This window comes from Mus pahari, chromosome 6 (assembly GCF_900095145.1).
Source record: "Mus pahari chromosome 6, PAHARI_EIJ_v1.1, whole genome shotgun sequence".
NCBI classification, from domain to species: Eukaryota; Metazoa; Chordata; class Mammalia; order Rodentia; family Muridae; genus Mus; species Mus pahari.
In genome coordinates, this window is record NC_034595.1 from 28,737,067 (window position 1) to 28,755,064 (window position 17,998).

At 37.0% G+C, this 17,998-nt stretch overlaps 1 protein-coding gene across 50 annotated transcripts in view; it reads right to left on the bottom strand.

The window, feature by feature from the left end:
• The window catches only part of Ptprd (protein tyrosine phosphatase receptor type D), a 2,152,432-nt gene that overhangs the window by 122,855 nt on the left and 2,011,579 nt on the right, over positions 1 to 17,998 (bottom strand). For all 50 annotated transcript variants that reach the window (XM_029539561.1, XM_029539552.1, XM_029539551.1 and 47 more), the window contains 3 exons: positions 13,118 to 13,208; positions 7,639 to 7,848; positions 1,023 to 1,183 (listed from right to left, as the gene is read on the bottom strand). In XM_029539561.1, coding sequence (XP_029395421.1) covers positions 1,023 to 1,183; positions 7,639 to 7,848; positions 13,118 to 13,208 — 462 coding nt within the window. The remainder of the gene's footprint in view (positions 1 to 1,022; positions 1,184 to 7,638; positions 7,849 to 13,117; positions 13,209 to 17,998) is intronic.

Consider the following 17,998-nt stretch of genomic DNA (forward strand, 5'->3'; position numbering starts at 1 on the left):
TTTCTCCTACTTTTGTATCTTATACAGAAGAGAGGTGAAAAAAATACAACAGGCTCCATATGATGCTCATTGGTAAGATAGAGATTGGTATGAGTAGGCTCAAACCATCAACTAAGAGCAGATTCGGTCATTGGCCACTGATTCTCTATTATTCTAAAGCTTGAGCAATTTCATGGTGGCAGTGATCTGAATGGATAACTAGGCATATTTATCTCCTTCTTCCTAACCCCAAGATAGAACAGGCAACATAATGAATCATGATTATGAGTATCGCTTTGCCTTTAATAGTTTCAACTTTTTCTCCATGTTGCAATGAATAGAATAGATACTTAGTTCTTCAGAGAACGGTTAGAGATGATAAGGAAGAAAACAAAAGAAAACAAGCCTATTCTATGAGCAATGGAAAAGGGTAGAAATGACAAGATGCTAATCAGGTTGATACTGAGATGTATGGACTATGGTTACAATTTGTTTCAATTAGAAGTCAACACTTTCTGATCAACTCTTCTTGAACACTGATGTAAATTTAATAGTGAACATTTGGAATGAGATCCAGAAAAAAAAAATGGGAAGGAATTCATTCTCTAGCTCTTTCTTTTCATTGTAAAAAAATCTTTAAACATTCAGTTGTATTTGCTAAACCACAAGAGATAAATATAGGGAAACATTTTAGCACAGGTACACAGTAGATTTATGAAATCTAAACATCTAAAAAACAAATTAAAGCTTACATAGAATGGGCTGTTTAGGTTGTACTAATATCTCACTATCATGAAAACTGGTCATCACAGGGCATTGCAAAATATGGAAGCTGAGAGAGTAGATGTTTATAGTAAAAGACCATACCACTAGCTTAGTCACCTCAACTTGTTTTAGGCGTGACAAATAAACATGTTTTCCAATACTTATTATTGGGCTGTCTTCAAATGTATAAAGTCTACCACACAACTACAAAAAAATAATCTATTCAACTAAGTCAAGGTAGTTCTCAAAGTCACAATTAAAATATAGAGCAGACCTACCTTTTATAAAGAAGAATAGCAATCACAATACAGATGATAAACACCACTGCAAGGACAGGACCTACGACCCATATCAAGCCTTCCTCTTCATCTGTGATTGGCTGTGGATCCAGATCCATTGACACAACAGGGTCGGAGTATGGGCTGGTTGCATACATCTTCTGAGGATAAGCAGAGTTCATTTTAGTTAGATAATGTCTTTCTGAGGGGTATCTTAAGCACTAAGTTGAGAGAAAAAATTATGATATATATTTGATGACAGGCTGATGAAGTCATATTACTGGGGAAATAATGGGAAAAGAGGGATGGGTTAAAAGGAAACAAAACAAGCATGTATGAGATGAAGAAGGACATTTTACAATGATGGAAATGAGAGATACATAACAAAATCATTTTAAATGGTGTAAATGACTTCAAAGGTACTTTATTCATGGAATTTACAAATATAATTTTATGAAGTCTAAAATGTCAATGAGCAAGCATCAAACCTGGGCTCTTCAAGAAAATCCCCAACAACAGACACAAGAAACCTTCTTTTTAATTCTTGCTCTTGGTTATCCAAGAGGCTCCCTGAACAGGCTTCTGCTCTTGCCTTTGGAAGTGGAAGGTAAGTTCCAATTTCTAAAGACACATGCACTAAAGACAGGGACTCAGAGTATATGAGCAGAATCTGACCTGAAGCATTAGGCTTCTAATGGAGAGAAGCTTCTAAGGGATGGAAGTAATCAATAGTCCCACCCAGCTGTGATGCCTACTAACCATAGCAACCAGCATGGCATGATACCTCTAAGGGTGCAGAAGTAGCACAGATACTTTGGTAGTTACCAACAACACTCTAATTGGACTTAAGACCTCTTCATAAAGAGAGAAACACACCTGGTACTGGAAACCTAGCCAACAATCTGAAGCTAGGGAAGCCACAGATTTTGAAGCAGTTTCTGTAACAGTCACTTTATGAAATCAGCATAATCCCCAACCAAACCAAATCAAAACAAAAAAGCCCATGCACAAATGAAAGCAAAATGGAGCATTGTCAAGCTCAGTTTCAACTGACACATCTTCAACACTCTGCCTGCACCTACAGCACAGGGATAGCTGCTTGAGAGGGAGCACCATTAGTGTAATGTAGAGGAACAGGAAGTTTCTATGCGACAGTGTTCCCTTAAAATGGCAGAGAAACTATATTAATGAAATTCTACTAGTATAGCTGTCTAATAAAAGACGTGAATGAAAAAATATGATACCAATAGACATGTTAATATAGAGGGAGGGGGAATCTTGTAAGGCTTCTACTCTGTAAAATATAGTAAAGGAAACTAAGGAGACATAGTGTTTTCTAGGAAAGAGCACATGAACTGGTCATCCAATACCAAAAGGACATCCTATATCAAATAGTCATCTCTGAAAACATTCATACAATAACATTATACCGCCTGAGGAGGTTATATTTATATATTTAGGAACACACACATACACTTGAAAACAATGATAAGAAATGAGGTCATGAATTTGAGAGAGAGCAAGGGAAGAACATGGAAGGTTGAAAGGAACAGGCAAAAATAATGTAATTATATTAATGTCAAAATACTTTTTAAAGGCATTAAACAACATTCAATGAGCACATATACTGTAGTAATATATTAATTTCTATGTGAAAATAAAGATGGTAGAATTAGCTGGGCGGTGGTGGCAGTCATTGGAAGTGCAGTCATTATTCATTAATGGTTCACCTCCCCTAAATTTTACTATTAATTTTTAAAAGATCATATATTGCCAGGCAGTGGTGGCACATGCCTTTCCAGCACTTGGGAGGCAGAGGTAGGTGGATTTCTGAGTTCGAGGCCAGCCTGGTCTACAGAATGAGTTCCAGGACAGCCAGGGCTACACAGAGAAACCCTGTCTCGAAAAAACAAAAAAACAAAAAACAAACAAACAAACAAACAAACAAACAAACAAAAGATGGTAGAATTATTCCCAGTCCAAAAACTGTGAGTCCCAGTGATCTGAAATCCAAACAATTTTGGTTGATTTCAGGATATTTTACAGATTTTTTGAGTTAGGACTGTGAAAGCCCAAGGAACTATTCCAATGAGTAAGCAGGAACACTCTGAAATCAGAACCTCTGTGGTTCTAACATCTTAGACATGAGACAATCCATGTTATGAAGTTACAAAGATTTCCCACAGACATGGCAAACATTTCTCGAGGAAAATAACCCAGTGTCTAATGCAATGTTAGAACACACTAGCCCTTCTCAGCACTCTACATTTCCAGGGTGTTTAAGTCTACAGTTACAAGGGAGCATGCTAATACTGAAATTAGAAATCAAGATATATGGATTTGATTATACAGCTTTTGGAAACAGAAATTATCCAAACTTAGAGGGATTTAGTAGCTTCTATTTAAATTTATGACAGTCAACCAATTAGAAGTTCATCTGCTTTCTCTAAGAGGAACTCTAACACATATCTTCAAAACTCAGTTACTCAATAAAGAATGGGCTTTGTTTCTGTTATGTCCTATTTCAGTCTATTTTGTCCCATTTAAAATGAAGCATTTTCTTGACTCTGCCCTTTTAAGTTCTTTGTTCTACTCTTCTAGTCCTCAAGTCAATTTACACCCACTGGCTGCTGGTGCCTCCTTCCAAGTATGCATCTGTTTTCACTCAACTCTGACTTGTAGTGTTATTTTATCATTTACTAAAACTAATTGTCTTTCTTCAGTCCTTGGGTTCTTAGAGTCTTTTAGACTTGCCTCAGTTTAGCAAGACTGAATAACTAACTCCCTTCCTGACTTTCTTTGTTCTGTATTTCACCAGCTCCTTCCTAATCTTTCAAATTGCAGGAACCCTGTGAATTCAGTCTGACTTTCTGGCCCAGCATTCTTCAATTCTGTTCTTTTGGTTCTTTATAAGACCAGGAGGTAAACTGGTTTTAACATTTGAATAACAGAGTCTTTCAATTGCCTGGATATTCAGGTTCAAATGAAGAGCCTCCCTTCCCTTGGTCTTGACTTCTACTTCCTTAAGTTTGCACTGTGAAAGGAGACTATTGGTTTGATTTTATTAATAACCTAAGGTCAAACTGTTGGCCTCATAGATACCTCATTAGTTCTCTCTTGTCCATACCCAAAGTCTGCATTTTATTAATTGCAACTGCTACTGAAGTTATCATCCTAACTTGGGACTGAAAAGCCTTTGAGAGGCTTTCTGGCAATTCCTCTAGGAAATCTGGATACCTTACTATGACTATCAGAAGCCTTAGAACTTTTGTTTTAAACATTCTTACCAAATTTAACAATTCTATCACAGGGAGTTTTGTTGCTGCATCCTAAATGTTCTATCCTTGCTAATTAACATATCTGCAAGTTCTATAACATTTAGCTCCTAAAATACAACTACTTTCCAAGGACCTACTTATACTTTGCCTTGTTCACTGTAGGAATTGAATCCTATCAAACACTGGATAAGAACAGAACAATTTTATTTAGTAATTCATTTCTTACTTAATGACCTTCATGAGATTCTGTTTTTAAAGACTGTGTACATATATTTTGTTTTGTGAGATGAAAGTAAATTCCTGGAAGGTTTGGGATATATATATATATATATATATATATATATATATATATATATAAAATTTGTCTTTATTTGTTCAAAGTGGCTAGCATTCTACGTTGTATTTAGAAAGTTCTCAGCAAATTTTTGCTGAATAAGTAAATGAGACAACAACAACGACAAACCCTCATATTTTCAAGAGGCTGAGAATGCTAAGACCGGAATGGATATAATTTGTTCAAGATAAGCAAATTTAGTTAAGTTTTTAACCTCTATTTTTGACAATCGTACCTTAAGGCACATATTTTGAAGTTTAGTACAAGACCAACAGAGCAGCAGAGCACATGCTCCACTTCATACCTGAACTTTACTGTTGCTTTCTATTTTATTTACTTCCCAGAACAGAGGTTAAAATGACTTTCAAGGTTTTCAATGTATCAAACAGATGAACACTCAGTGTATTTTTTGAACTTTCTGAGATGTAATTGAAAGCAGGACAGAGAGGAAGGAGGAAGTCTTGGAGCATGGATATACACACACACACAAATAAAACATATATTACATAACAATTTACACAAAGAACAGAGGGTAGAACTTATGTATCGAAGAAACCTGATTCTTTATATGTTTGTTTTGGTAGGATCCCTCCCTTCTGCTTTGTTGGCTAATCTTAAATTGATATCAGTAAGCAAACCAGCTGAAGTGAAATTCTTTACCATATGGCTTTGAGATAACAATCGAAATGTTAAATCACAATGGAAATGTAAAGAAGGGCTTTCCAAAGCATATGGGAATTTCTAACTTAAGTCAGGAAAGAGATCTAAGTTAAATGAAAAGAAAGCAGAGGCTTAAAATGATACCAGCCTCTTGGAAAGTAGAATTTGCTATGTGGAACAAACTAATAGAAGAGATTAGACATTTTATCATTTAAAACCAGTTTCTGATATTCTTAACAGAAAGCAACATATTAACAAAAAGTCCATTGTGGCAGGAGGTAAAAAACGGTAGAGAAGTGTTTTTAGTTCTCAAAAATGCTAACCAAGAATTGGAATGACTATAGCTATTATTACTAATCAGGCATAGAGACTCGATGTTTCCAAATGGACCAAGCCACTGCAAACTGGACACAACTATCTGCTCTGAAGTGAATACTGGCCAATCATACATGACATATAGGGACAATATTGTTAATAAAATGGATCACAGTTGGGATCACCAACACATTGGGGAGGGCCCTTAGGCCCTAGGGGGGAACCTACTACAATTATTCCACTAAATGAACATAGTATTAAATCGACTCCTAATGACTCATCCTTGGATTCATGTATTAGTACATCTCTCAGCCCTCATCAGAGAAATTTCTTTTTCTAGTAGGAGGTGATTAACATAAAGACCTAAGGTCAGCATGCAAGATACTAGCCATAAAAGGGACATCTATATCAATTAGAACCCCTCTCCTCAAGGCTCAGAGCTTACCATGAAAAACCGAAAGACTCAAAGACAGTGGATGACTACATGGAGTGAGTGTTTTCCAGACACATGAACTCAGCAGTGAAAGACCTATGCAATCTCAAACGAGACAAAAATCACAGCACGGGAAACAATGTCCCACCCCTAGATGAGAAGTTATTAGCAAATGATTTCTATTGGGGAAGACAGTCAGTTTTCTTCAAGAAAGCAGAACATGAGAGCTGCCCATGCTCCAGGAGATGGCAATTTGAGATAGTGAGATGACAAAATTAGACGGATGCAGACTTCATCAGTGAGGAGACATCTGGACATGAATGGGAATCTTTGGGAGACAGCAGACTCCATAGTGCCCAAGGAAGGCACCATCATCATTCTGTAGGATTGGGTGAGATTTGCTAAATTCTGTGGTTTACCCAAGTGTTTTAAGTGCATCATCAGAAACATTCCTAGAATAATATAAAGACATTTCCTCTCAAGTATCTATTTCATTTTTAAAGAAAAAAAATGATTTCAAGTTTTCCATTCCCCTGACACTTTACTAAAAGATTCATCTAGGTAAGAGAGAACATCCTGATGTATTGAAATTCCAGGAAGGCTATCAAATGATATCTACACCCAAAGGCAAATGAGGCTACTTTTGTGTTCTGATTTTCTCATAGGCTAATTCCTCTAGTCATCCGAAGAGAAGCCCTGCTGTACAGAAGAGCAGCTGATACAAAGACCTTTCATAAATTGTGGGCTTCTCGTATAAAGAGAGCAGTTCAACTCACTTGTCAAACCTGTCAGATTTAAGCCTTGATTAGGACACAGTTAGGCATATACCTATTAAATGTTAATGTGAACTGCCACTTTAAACATCTACCTTCCTTCCAGTCTACTGTTTCTCCCCTTTTTCTTTTGTTTAAAGCAACTGAAGCATAAAATGACATAGGAGGTAGATGGATTACATAAAACAAGACAACTCATTATTTAGAGTACCTTAGGAATTCTCACTCTCATTGAATTATTCTGTAACTTTCTTGGATTTTCACTAATAAAGTCACTCATACATTCTATAATTGAAGAGGCTGACTGTACTCACCTCTCCCTAGACTCACTGTCTGGTGAAGCTGGATAGGAGCACGATGTACTCACAGTTACAGGAGAGTAAGTTAATAACTACCCTAGTCCATGTTTTCAAACATGCTATTTGCATGACAGAGCTTTTTGCTTCCTACTAAACCATATAAACCATATCAAGGATCATGTAACTTTAAAACAGTATTTTTAAATGCAAGTCAACTTACACAAAGAAGAGAGAGAAGTCTTAGAGGTTATGAAGAGAATGCTACACTGTGTGTTACACAGAAAAGTCTGAAGACCTATGCTCAACCCATCTGGTACTTCACATGGGAAATTCCTTCAACTAAGAGGCCATTTTATTTATAATGTAGTATCATGCAGAGCACTCAGTAATTTTGGAAGGACAAGCAACTCAATGTTTTACTTCCATTAATGACATCTTGTGAGAAATACTTGGGGTATGTGCAGGAACATCCCCAAGTAAACATGCACAGAAGTAGGGAACATAGGCCATCATAATTAACTTACAGACTCTGCATGGTCCATCACTGCTAACACAAAGAAGACATATTCTTGTCCACTTTGGAGTTGTTTGTTCGTAAATCCACCATAATGTTTGTCATCCCCCAGGGTGAACTCAGTAGGAAGGACATCAAAGTGAGCAGCAATATATGGCTTTAATTCAACTTCTCTTCCATAACGAATGCTTCTGCGTTTTCTAGATATCTCTTTAAGCAGCTTAAGGGAAAAGTGACAAACAGAAAAAAAAAAGAAACGTAAACAACCAACTTCTTGATGTCTTAGAAGAGAAATTAATCCAGGACTGGGAAGAACCTGATACAGTTGGTTTCCTGCAGCAGATCAGCTCAACTAACTCTCCGTTGTGATTTTTCAAATACTTGCTTCCTCTTAGGTAAGAGGCTAAACTGATTTGCAAGGGCCAGAGTATAAACACAGGCCATTAGCTCTTCACTGGAAGCACACATAATTTCCTACAGTAATAAAATTCTTTAAAAGGCCAATACGACATCATATCCTGCTTAAGGAAGCACAGCTTGATACACAAAAGCCTCATGAGAGATACATGACACAATTAGTAACCAGTCAAAGCCATCAAAATGCTAAAATATGATATTTTTATAGAAGATGACACCATTTTATTGTAGGGGATCATATGATGACATTCTCTAAAGTCTGCAGACATGGAATCTAATGAATAACTTTGATTTATCGATTCTAAGAAGTCATCATCACTCATTTCCATGTCTGGCTCAGCTTACCTATTTCATTAAGCAATTTCGAAGAGACTCTTGATGTTTATTTGTTTGTTTGTTTTAACCACTGAGTTGACCTTTCCTATAATCTAGCTCTGAGGAATAAGTACTTAGACAGGTGACATGGTCAGCAGGGTAGGTAAGAATAAATTTCAATATCAAGAAGAAAACACACACACACATACACCTCTTATTATTTCTAAGGAAAAAAAATCTAAAATTAATGTTTAAATAATTTATTGCTTTTCATTGACTTTCTTTGGAAGAAAATCTCACTAATGATATGAGAATTGATTTTGAAAAAATGCAAAGTTATTTCATAGAGTCTAACTGAGAAGTAGCTTCTATTTGTCTTGGGTGACTTTTGAAGGAAAGTGCTCATGTTTTAGTGGCTTTTTGGAAAGAACTTTTGTTTAAATATTGGTGAAGAAAGGGGCATGTGTCTGAAGAGAAACTGAACAAAGTCTGTGTACCTTACCCTGGTAAACAAACTTAAAGGGCTTAGGCAGACTGGGCAGCAAAACTATTATGCTAGGTTTTCATGCTGGAAAAGATATAGTAAAACCAAACTGGTGAAATTTACTTTGTACAAAGAAATGCTGTAAGAGATGGAGAAATAGATGGTCCAGCAGTTCAGTGCTCCAACGGCTCTTCCAGTTTGACTCCCAGAATCCAAAAGAGTGGTTTACAATCAATTATACAGGATCTAATATGCTCTTTTTGCCTCTGTGGTCACCAGCATACATTTGCTGAAGAGTGACACATACAAGCAAACACTCATATTCATAATTAAAATTTTGAAAAATAAAAGCAAAAAATGCTGGCACAATCAAGACAAGGTTATTGGTCTTCTCTAAACTCAAATGGTGCTGTCTGAGACGACAGGCAATACAGTGTGTTTTACACTAAGAGTCACTAATGCGCACAGCTGATTCAAAAATTAATAATGTGGAAGATAGGCTTCTGGCTATGGAATAATTTGTTCCTAGAACATGTATCAATAATATTTAATTTATCATGCTCTAAAAATGTCTGTGAAATTTTGAGCTTATTGCTACAACCAAAATTATACGAGATTTAAGGCATTTATAGAAGTTCAGGGGATTAGGCATGCTCTGGCAAATGTGGATCAAAATTCTATGTATTTATGTATCCATGTAGATATCCAAGTGGGCCACTCAGTTATGCTGCATCTTCTCCGTTGAAAGAAGAGAAAATTATGTTTTCTTGTTACACATAGCCTTACATATAATGATGATGATGGCCACATCTTAAGCAAGTACTTATTGGGTACCAGATATTCTTCCAGGAAGCATAAATTGACTCCCCACAACTACGATGTAAAATAGATCACAATTATACCCAATTCTAAGTTAGCAAATTGGGCATGATAGAATGGTTCCCTGTATGATTAGACTTGATGGGCAACAAAAAAATGAAAACCATCCATAGGAGAGATTCATGTAAGAGATTTTCCACCTAATTTTTACATAATCTAATTTTTACACAAAATCAAGAAATCTAATGCCATGTTTAAGTGCTGATCATGTGAATCATTTTTATTCAGTTAGTTAGCATGTAGGTAAGTTTTGTGTATCTGCTTTCATTAACATAGATTAATACAGTCTTTCCTTTTCCTGGATTTTTTTAACATGCACATTATAAAACTCTAATGCCAAATAATTAATATAATATCATACTTGAAGTGTGACTATTAAGTTATTGTCAGTGTTCAGTAAATGATAGTCTATATAACCCTGGGGAAAATATACGACTGATGCTATGAATAGTCTTTTGAAGTTCGTCGATCAAAAACATTTGCCATCAGTTGTTTATGTGACTGTATTTCTCCTTCTACTTCACTGATCAAACCCTACCTTAGTTCTGTTTGCATTTCAGCTATAGGCAGCTGTCATCATTCATCCATACCATCCCCATGATTACAATTTGCTAGGGTTTATTTAGAAAAAAATAAAGTAAGTGCCTCGGGATTAAATATTAGAACATTTTGGTGTTTTTTATGTCCAGTACAGTCATTTGCTGACGTTAAAACTGGAATCAGATCCTGCCTCCAAAGAGTACCCTTTAGGATGCTTCCAGTGTTAAACTTTAAATGGCTTAAATAAGTTTAAATGATACCAAAGTTAGCCACAGTGCTGAAATGATAGCCATGCATGACCTCATTACTTTATGACAATGCTTTGAAGAATAGTGCAATGAAAGGTTTTGGCACATTACCTCACTTGCCCTGAAATAAATACAATGAACATTGGGGAGTCATTCTGCCCAAAATTCATTACAACTATCAATGCCTGTTCTGCTCAGTTTGACCTTGAGAGCAGGGGTACTAGTCTATGAATTTATCACTCAGATGATAGCACAGACCAAAAAAAAAATGATATCAGAATATAATTTTGAGAGTCACTCACTTAAAAAGCCCTTTTAAAATCTTGTATGGACCTAGATGTGAGGCATATGTGTGGAAATCCCCTCTGGCCATCATTCTACTTGATGTATTTCCAACAATGTGAATTAGTGAATTATAAGCCTTAGTAAAAACGTACTTGGTCAAATACAATTAAGCAAAGCACATTGCTTTGTCAAGTCTAGCTGTACCAAATTCAAACTGAAGTTACTAAAATTTTTGTCATATATACCAGGTAAACCTGTCTGCAGGGCTCAGAAACAGGCTGAGTAAGCAGAAAGGGCCATAGCCACCTCTCATTTGTTCCCCTCCACAACAGTCACAAAATATATTAGATAGAATTCCAGAAGTTATATCAAGGGCTTCAGTTCTTTATCAGAAATAATTTTCATTTTCCAGTCAATGCATATCTTATTTCTTCCACCATTAATTCTGCGATGTGGTCTCAATTATATCAGTAAGAAAAGTGGGAAACAACCCATCCTGACCCAAAAGTTGTGAATTAATAAAATGTTCTTTATCAAGCTATTATACAGATTAATGCACCACAACTCAAAGGATGATTAAAATGACCCTTTGTTATGGGAATCAGTAGCACAGACCTGTGGAATTTAATTGCAAGAAAGTTCAATGTCACATAGCCCTACATTTTAATCCATTAGCATTACTGAGCATTCTAGAGGTTAAAACCTGGCTGTAAAGGAGAATCACTTTCCATTCCTTCCCATCAAATGGTTCCACATCTAAGAAAAGCGTATTATTGAAAGCATTTGATGTCCCTTTTGCCTTGGATCTCAGTGCTTTGAAAACTCGTTTTAAATAGGTAGGACTATTTATAGATTCTACCAGTTACCTTTGCATTTAAAAATCCAGTTTCAACAAAAATGAGGAAATGACAATTCTATAACTCAGCTCTGAACTATAGACTGACATGGGGTTAACTGCTTAGAGAAAGGATCCTGTTTTCTCTAACATCATAACTGACAGAAAGCAAACGGACAATAAGCTATGTGACCACATTACTGAAATGTGTCATTTTGTACTGTAGCCACGTCACCTAATCACTAGACAGCGACACAAGCAGAGACCTGACCTTGAGCTTGTCTAGCCTTCAGAGCTTGAACAAAGTAAACTCATAAAATAGGTAGGTGAGGATGAGGCACACTTGTAGAGGTGGTGCACATCTGCCAAGGGATGTGAGCCTAACCCCAAATCCCCCTTTGTTTTTGTCAGAACACATTTACCTTATGCAGACACATTACAAAAACATTCAACAATCCCTTGAAATGTATGTAGTTAGGGAATTAATCATTGCCCTTCCTCCATTTGGTACTAATCTGGAGGAGAAAGAATATATAGAAATAATACAACTATTATGAGATATGGACCATGTTGTAAAGGAACCACATGAATTAAAACTTCATGTTTGAGATTTGGTAAATACTCTATCAGGTTTTGCACAATGCAGAAATATGTAATCATTTCTTTTAAAAAGTACAAATGAGGCAAGAGAAACGGCTTAGCAGTTAAGAGCATTTGTTGCTCTTACAGAGGACATAGGCTTGCTTTCCAGCATTACATGGGGACTAAAGACTATCTGTAACCCCAGTTCTGATCTCCACAGGTACCATGAACACACACAATACATAAACACACACACACACACACACACACACACACACACACACACACACACACACAGGAAAAACACCCACACTCATAAAACCATACTATTTTTATAAAGTGTCTATATTTCAAGAAGCAGCACTAAAAGCATGTCGTCAGTAAGACTTTGGAGTCAATGCCAAACTCTTCAGTGTTTGCTTCATTTTATACTTCATCCCCTTCATTGCTCAGAATTTTGCCTCCCCCCCCCCCCGCACTAAAAGGCACTTTGGTTTCTAAAAATCTACAAAGCCAAGTAAGGCAGCCAAATGTTTGGGAGTCGGTAGAATTCTATGAAAATATGAACCTATAGCAGGTGAAATGAAATGGTCTATAAAATGCATATAGCATTTGAAAGACCCTTGTCAACTGCCAAACTAAGGCCTCTAGAATTTTATCCAGAGTAACGACATCACTTTCCACACTTCTGCATCATGGTTACAGCAGGTTGGGACGAAAGAATAAGGACAACACAGATAAAACAAATTGTAATCTTTTAATTAAAACAAAAGGATCTTTGGTGGAATTCCTACAATCTGCCTTTACTGATTCGCTCAGTTTTCCAGACACACCATAGCCGAGACCTGAACAAAGTGCTGAGAGTTCGCCATAGAGCGACAAAAGACAACAAAGACACGGTTACCTCATCTAACTCCATCTCATCAGGGCTCTCCCAGGGCTTGATGAATTTCCCACGAGACTTCTTCAAAGGCACAATTATAATGTAGTAACCCCTGTTTAAGAATGAAGAAACAATACAGTTAGTTCAGAGAAGAGGGAAAATAGTTACCACCTTTAATCTTTTACAGACCAAACATTAAGACAGAAGAAAAATTATGAATGTGGGGTGACTCATCGATTTTTTTATAGTAAGAAAAAATAGTCACTTGTTTGTTTAATTAAAAAAAATATGTGGTAGATGTCAATGTGTGAGTTTGATGACTTCATAGAGTAATTTCACACGGCTGTCTGCTCATTATTAAATATCCAAAATATAGCAGATATTTTTGTTAAGACATGCCACTAGACACACCAAAGCTGTATTGAAATCCACCACTTTAGACTGATGTACTAAACATTTTTAATATTAAATAATAAAAGTTTTTAAAGGAAGATATGTAATAAAATGGCTATTGTGTTATAAGCAACTATTATTTTGTACATATACAAAATTATGTTTATTATATTTAAATAAAACTAAAAGTATGTTAAGGTCATTCATAATAGTCTATTTATATAAAGATAAGGAGGAGAGGCCCTTGGTCCTGTGAAGACTCTAAGCCCCAGTGGAGGGGAATGCCAGGGCCAGGAAGCAGGACTGGGTGGGTTGGTGAGCAGAGAAGGGGGGAGTGGATGGGGGTTTTTGGAGGGGAAACCAGGAAAGGGGATAACATTTGAAATGTAAATAAAGAAAATATCTAAAAACAAAAACCTAAACTGTAAAACTGTTAGTAGTATAGGTATTTGGGGACTAATTATACCTAAAGTCCTTCAAAATAGGATTCAGTATAATAAAATCTCCAGAAAGAAGTTCAAATGTTCTATTCACTGAGGATGATCAACTAAAACATGATTACCACATAAAGCCCCATGTTCAAGACAAGGTAAATATTAATATTAAATAGTAATGAAGGTACTATGTAACTTCAATATAGTGCATATCCTTCTCTTGCTTTGCATGTGTAAGAACTCTGCCTGTATCAAGGTTCAGTATGAAAACACTGCAGATGATAACTAACAATATAGGAATTACATTATAATTTTAGGCACCGAATTAAATGCACAATCTAGTTTTGTATTCTTACATCACAATCCATTAAAGACTGGGAAGAGATAAAAAAGATTAAAGAGATAAAAGAGATTAAAGACTGGTCACAGATAAAAAAAATAAGAACAGGTAAATAACTGCTCAATTTAAACAGTGAGGGAATTCACTGAAACCTTCATGATGGTTTTTCATTTATGTTTTTTGTCATTTACCCTATTTCTGAGAATCTCATAAGTTTGATAGAGATTCATAGAAAAATTGGAAACACACATACATAAACACAGGAATGGATTTATATAATTTTAAAAGAGACAGCTATCACATGGGGCCAAGAAAAGCAAGGAATGAGGAGATCCCAGCCCTGCTCCATGAGCTATTTTGAGTGAAAGGAGTTGTAGGAAGCCCTCTCTGCAATCTCTCTGCTACAGAAAGGCTCCTCCCATACATATCTGTTAGCGCTAAGCTGTCCAGAATGGTAGCTGTGAGACCTCTGTGGCCACCAAGCATTGAAATGTGGCTGCTGAGAACTGAGATATGCTGTTATGTGTAAAAGACAGTATCAAATTACAATGTAACGTATCTCAGTGATAATTGAGTTGTGATGGCACAGTAACAAATGACAATAACAGGGATATTTTGGGTTAAATCAAATGCTGCTAAAATTAACTTCCTATCACTTTGCCTTCAAAACTATCATTACTAGAAAATTGACCTGTGATTCCCACAAGTACTTTGATGACAAACCTGTCACCTGGAGATGTACCTTACCTAGAGTTGGGGCTCTGCTACTAATGGCTCAGAGCTCTTTTTAAACTCCTATAAGAGCTCCTTTTTAAAGACAGCTTGTTTAACATCCTTGAATTTCAGTTGTATATTCTGATAAAAAGACTATGAGCCCATTCTCTGGAGAAAAGAATATAACAGCACGGATCGAGCTTGGCAGTCTGTGCAGCATACAGTGTGGAAGAGATGCCAGTAGACACTGGCGAAGTTGCCACATTCTTCACTAGCATGCTACAGATTCTATACCACACAGGTAAAGGGGCTTGTTAAACCCTTTCCTTAATCAAGAATTCAATTCAAACAAGAATCTTTTCTCCATGGTTCTTTGAACAACTAATCCACAGATGTATATGTTTCCAGCATACAGCCATTCATTTTCTTTACTACAAAGAAGCATGATGATCAAGGAAGGTGAGGAGAAATAAGAGTTGGAGGGTGTGAAATAGGCCAATATTTTTAATTTTATGATCCAGACTAAGCTTTGTCCTATTCACACCCTCCTACCACCTGAAGGATTTGCCAAACAAGTCCATCATGTTAAATGAGCACGAAGAGAAATGACAGAGCTGCAACTGAGCGTTCAAAATAACAGTGCAGATGCACTTGATAAACACACTTGTCAAGGAGCCTCTTGATTTTTCATCCCTGCACAGTCAGGAGAGCCTCTCTTCCTACACTGGGCTTAGCAAAGAGCGCCTATTGTTTCCCTGTGGGTTCTGATTGATCAGTCAAGCTGATGACTTCTGTTAACTTTTCTTCCCCTTTTATATCAAGTTGCCATTCTTATACATAAAAAAAATCCATATTTTTACTTCTGCACTATCCCCCAATTATTCAGTGAACTCTCTGGTGAGATAAGAATGGAGCCGCTTACCTCACAGCAACTAATTACCAGGATGGTCAGAGATCTATCACCTTCTTTTGTCTACTGATCTAAGCACTCATCTAGGGCAGGAAGACAGAATGGCCTTTGCAACAGCCTTGCACATTTCATGATAATCTGGCAATCTGGAACTCATATTATCCAAAGCTTGTTCTCTGTAATAGAGGATTTGTAATATGTCCCAACATCATCAGAAACCTACCAAGTCCAGCTTCTCATTTTCTTCTAGAAGATGTGAATGTGTGTGTGTGTGTGTGTGTGTACATGTGTGTGCTTCTGTGTGTGTGTGTGCATGTGTGTATGCATGTGTGTGTGTGCGTGTGTGTCAGAGTTTCATACCTTCAGAACTGTGCCAGTGCCTCAGTGCTTTCCTTTCTATCTTTACAGAGATGTTCACACAATAACTAAGGCTCTCATTGCTTTTAGCTGTCATTTTCTCCCAAGGCCACAGTTGAAATTCATGCTACTTTCTGTCCCTAAGCCCAGGAGGCTAAATAAAGCATGAGAAATAATATAACAGTGCAGCTCATACCATAAATTTATGACCCTCAGATACAGACAGGCCACTAGGTCTCCACACAGCTTGTCTCCTGAACTTTTATTTTTATTTCTACAATATCATTGTCTCATGCAGACTCAGAAACTGAACATCGATATCTTAGGGAAAGGGATCCATATCACTTACTGATAGAGAAAATGCTATCTGAAAATTCTCCTCTTCTTTCTAGCAAACTCTTCTACCTGACCATCTACATAAACCATAATTTTTCCTTTAAGTACAGAAGATGCCTGGGACTATACTTATCATGACACTGGTTGGTTAATGGTTTTCCATTTCCTTCCTCTTAATTTCCTAAGGCATCCCACTAAACACAGTACTGCTAATGCAAGTACTTCTATCGTAACTTTGTTCTTCCCATTGGATTCTACCAATTGCCTATCAACTACACTTAAATCCACTATTGGAAAATCAAAGCAAATAGAAGTCCTGGCTAAGTACCTACTAATTAGAAGACGGAGGCATCATGGGGGAAAAGCCCCTCTATATAAGCAGCTGTCCCATCTATGGTTTGAAAGAAAATGTCCCCCACAGGCTCAGATATTTAAGTATTTGGTCCTCAGTTCATGGGGATGTCTGAAGAGGCTCAGAAGGTGTGTCTTTGCTGGAAAAAGTATGCGCATGGAAGTTATCTATTAAATTTTACAGCCTACCACTATTTCTGGTATGCATTCCTCTTTATGATTTAAGATGTGAGCTCTCAAATGATGTGCCTTTACTCTGTCTTAGTGGGCATCATGGAAACTGTCTCGGAAGCTCTAAACCCAAATAAATCTTCTCTTCTACAAGTTAAACAAACAAACAACAACAAAATCCCAAAATATAAAAAAAGCAAAACCACAGTCCAGTCACAGCAGTCTCTCCCATCTTTTACTGTCCAAATTCTTTAGGAAGGTTTGTGCTTTCTCTGCTCCATCTGTCTCAGCATTGCTCTGCATCATCACTGCCTTAGCACAGGGCTGTATCAACTCTTCACTGCCTCAGCCCTGTACTGCTTCAGTCCTGCACTGCATCAACACCACACTTCCACAGCACAGCATCAACACTATACTTCCACAGCGCGGCACAGTACTGCATCAACAATGCACTGCCTCAGCCCTGCACTGCATCAACACTACACTGCCATAGCACAGCACTGCATCAATACTACACTTCCACAGCGCAGCACTGCATCAACACCACACTGCCTCAGCACAGCACTGCATCAATACTATACTTCCACAGCACAGCACAGCACTGCATCAACACCACACTGCCTCTGCTCAGCACTGCAACAATACTACACTTCCGCAGCACAACACTGCATCAACGATGCACTGCATCAGCACTCTGGGGATTTTCGGGACCACATGCCTACATGGTGTTATACTAAAAGAAATTTTTTAGCTCTTTAAAACTTCTCTGAGCATGTAAGACCTTCCATAAAGAATTGTATGCATTTTTTTTTTTTTTTGGCAATTAGCAACATTCTCGACTTTCCTCCATTTATGATTTACTATAGAAACTTTATCATTGTATCAGAATTTATTGT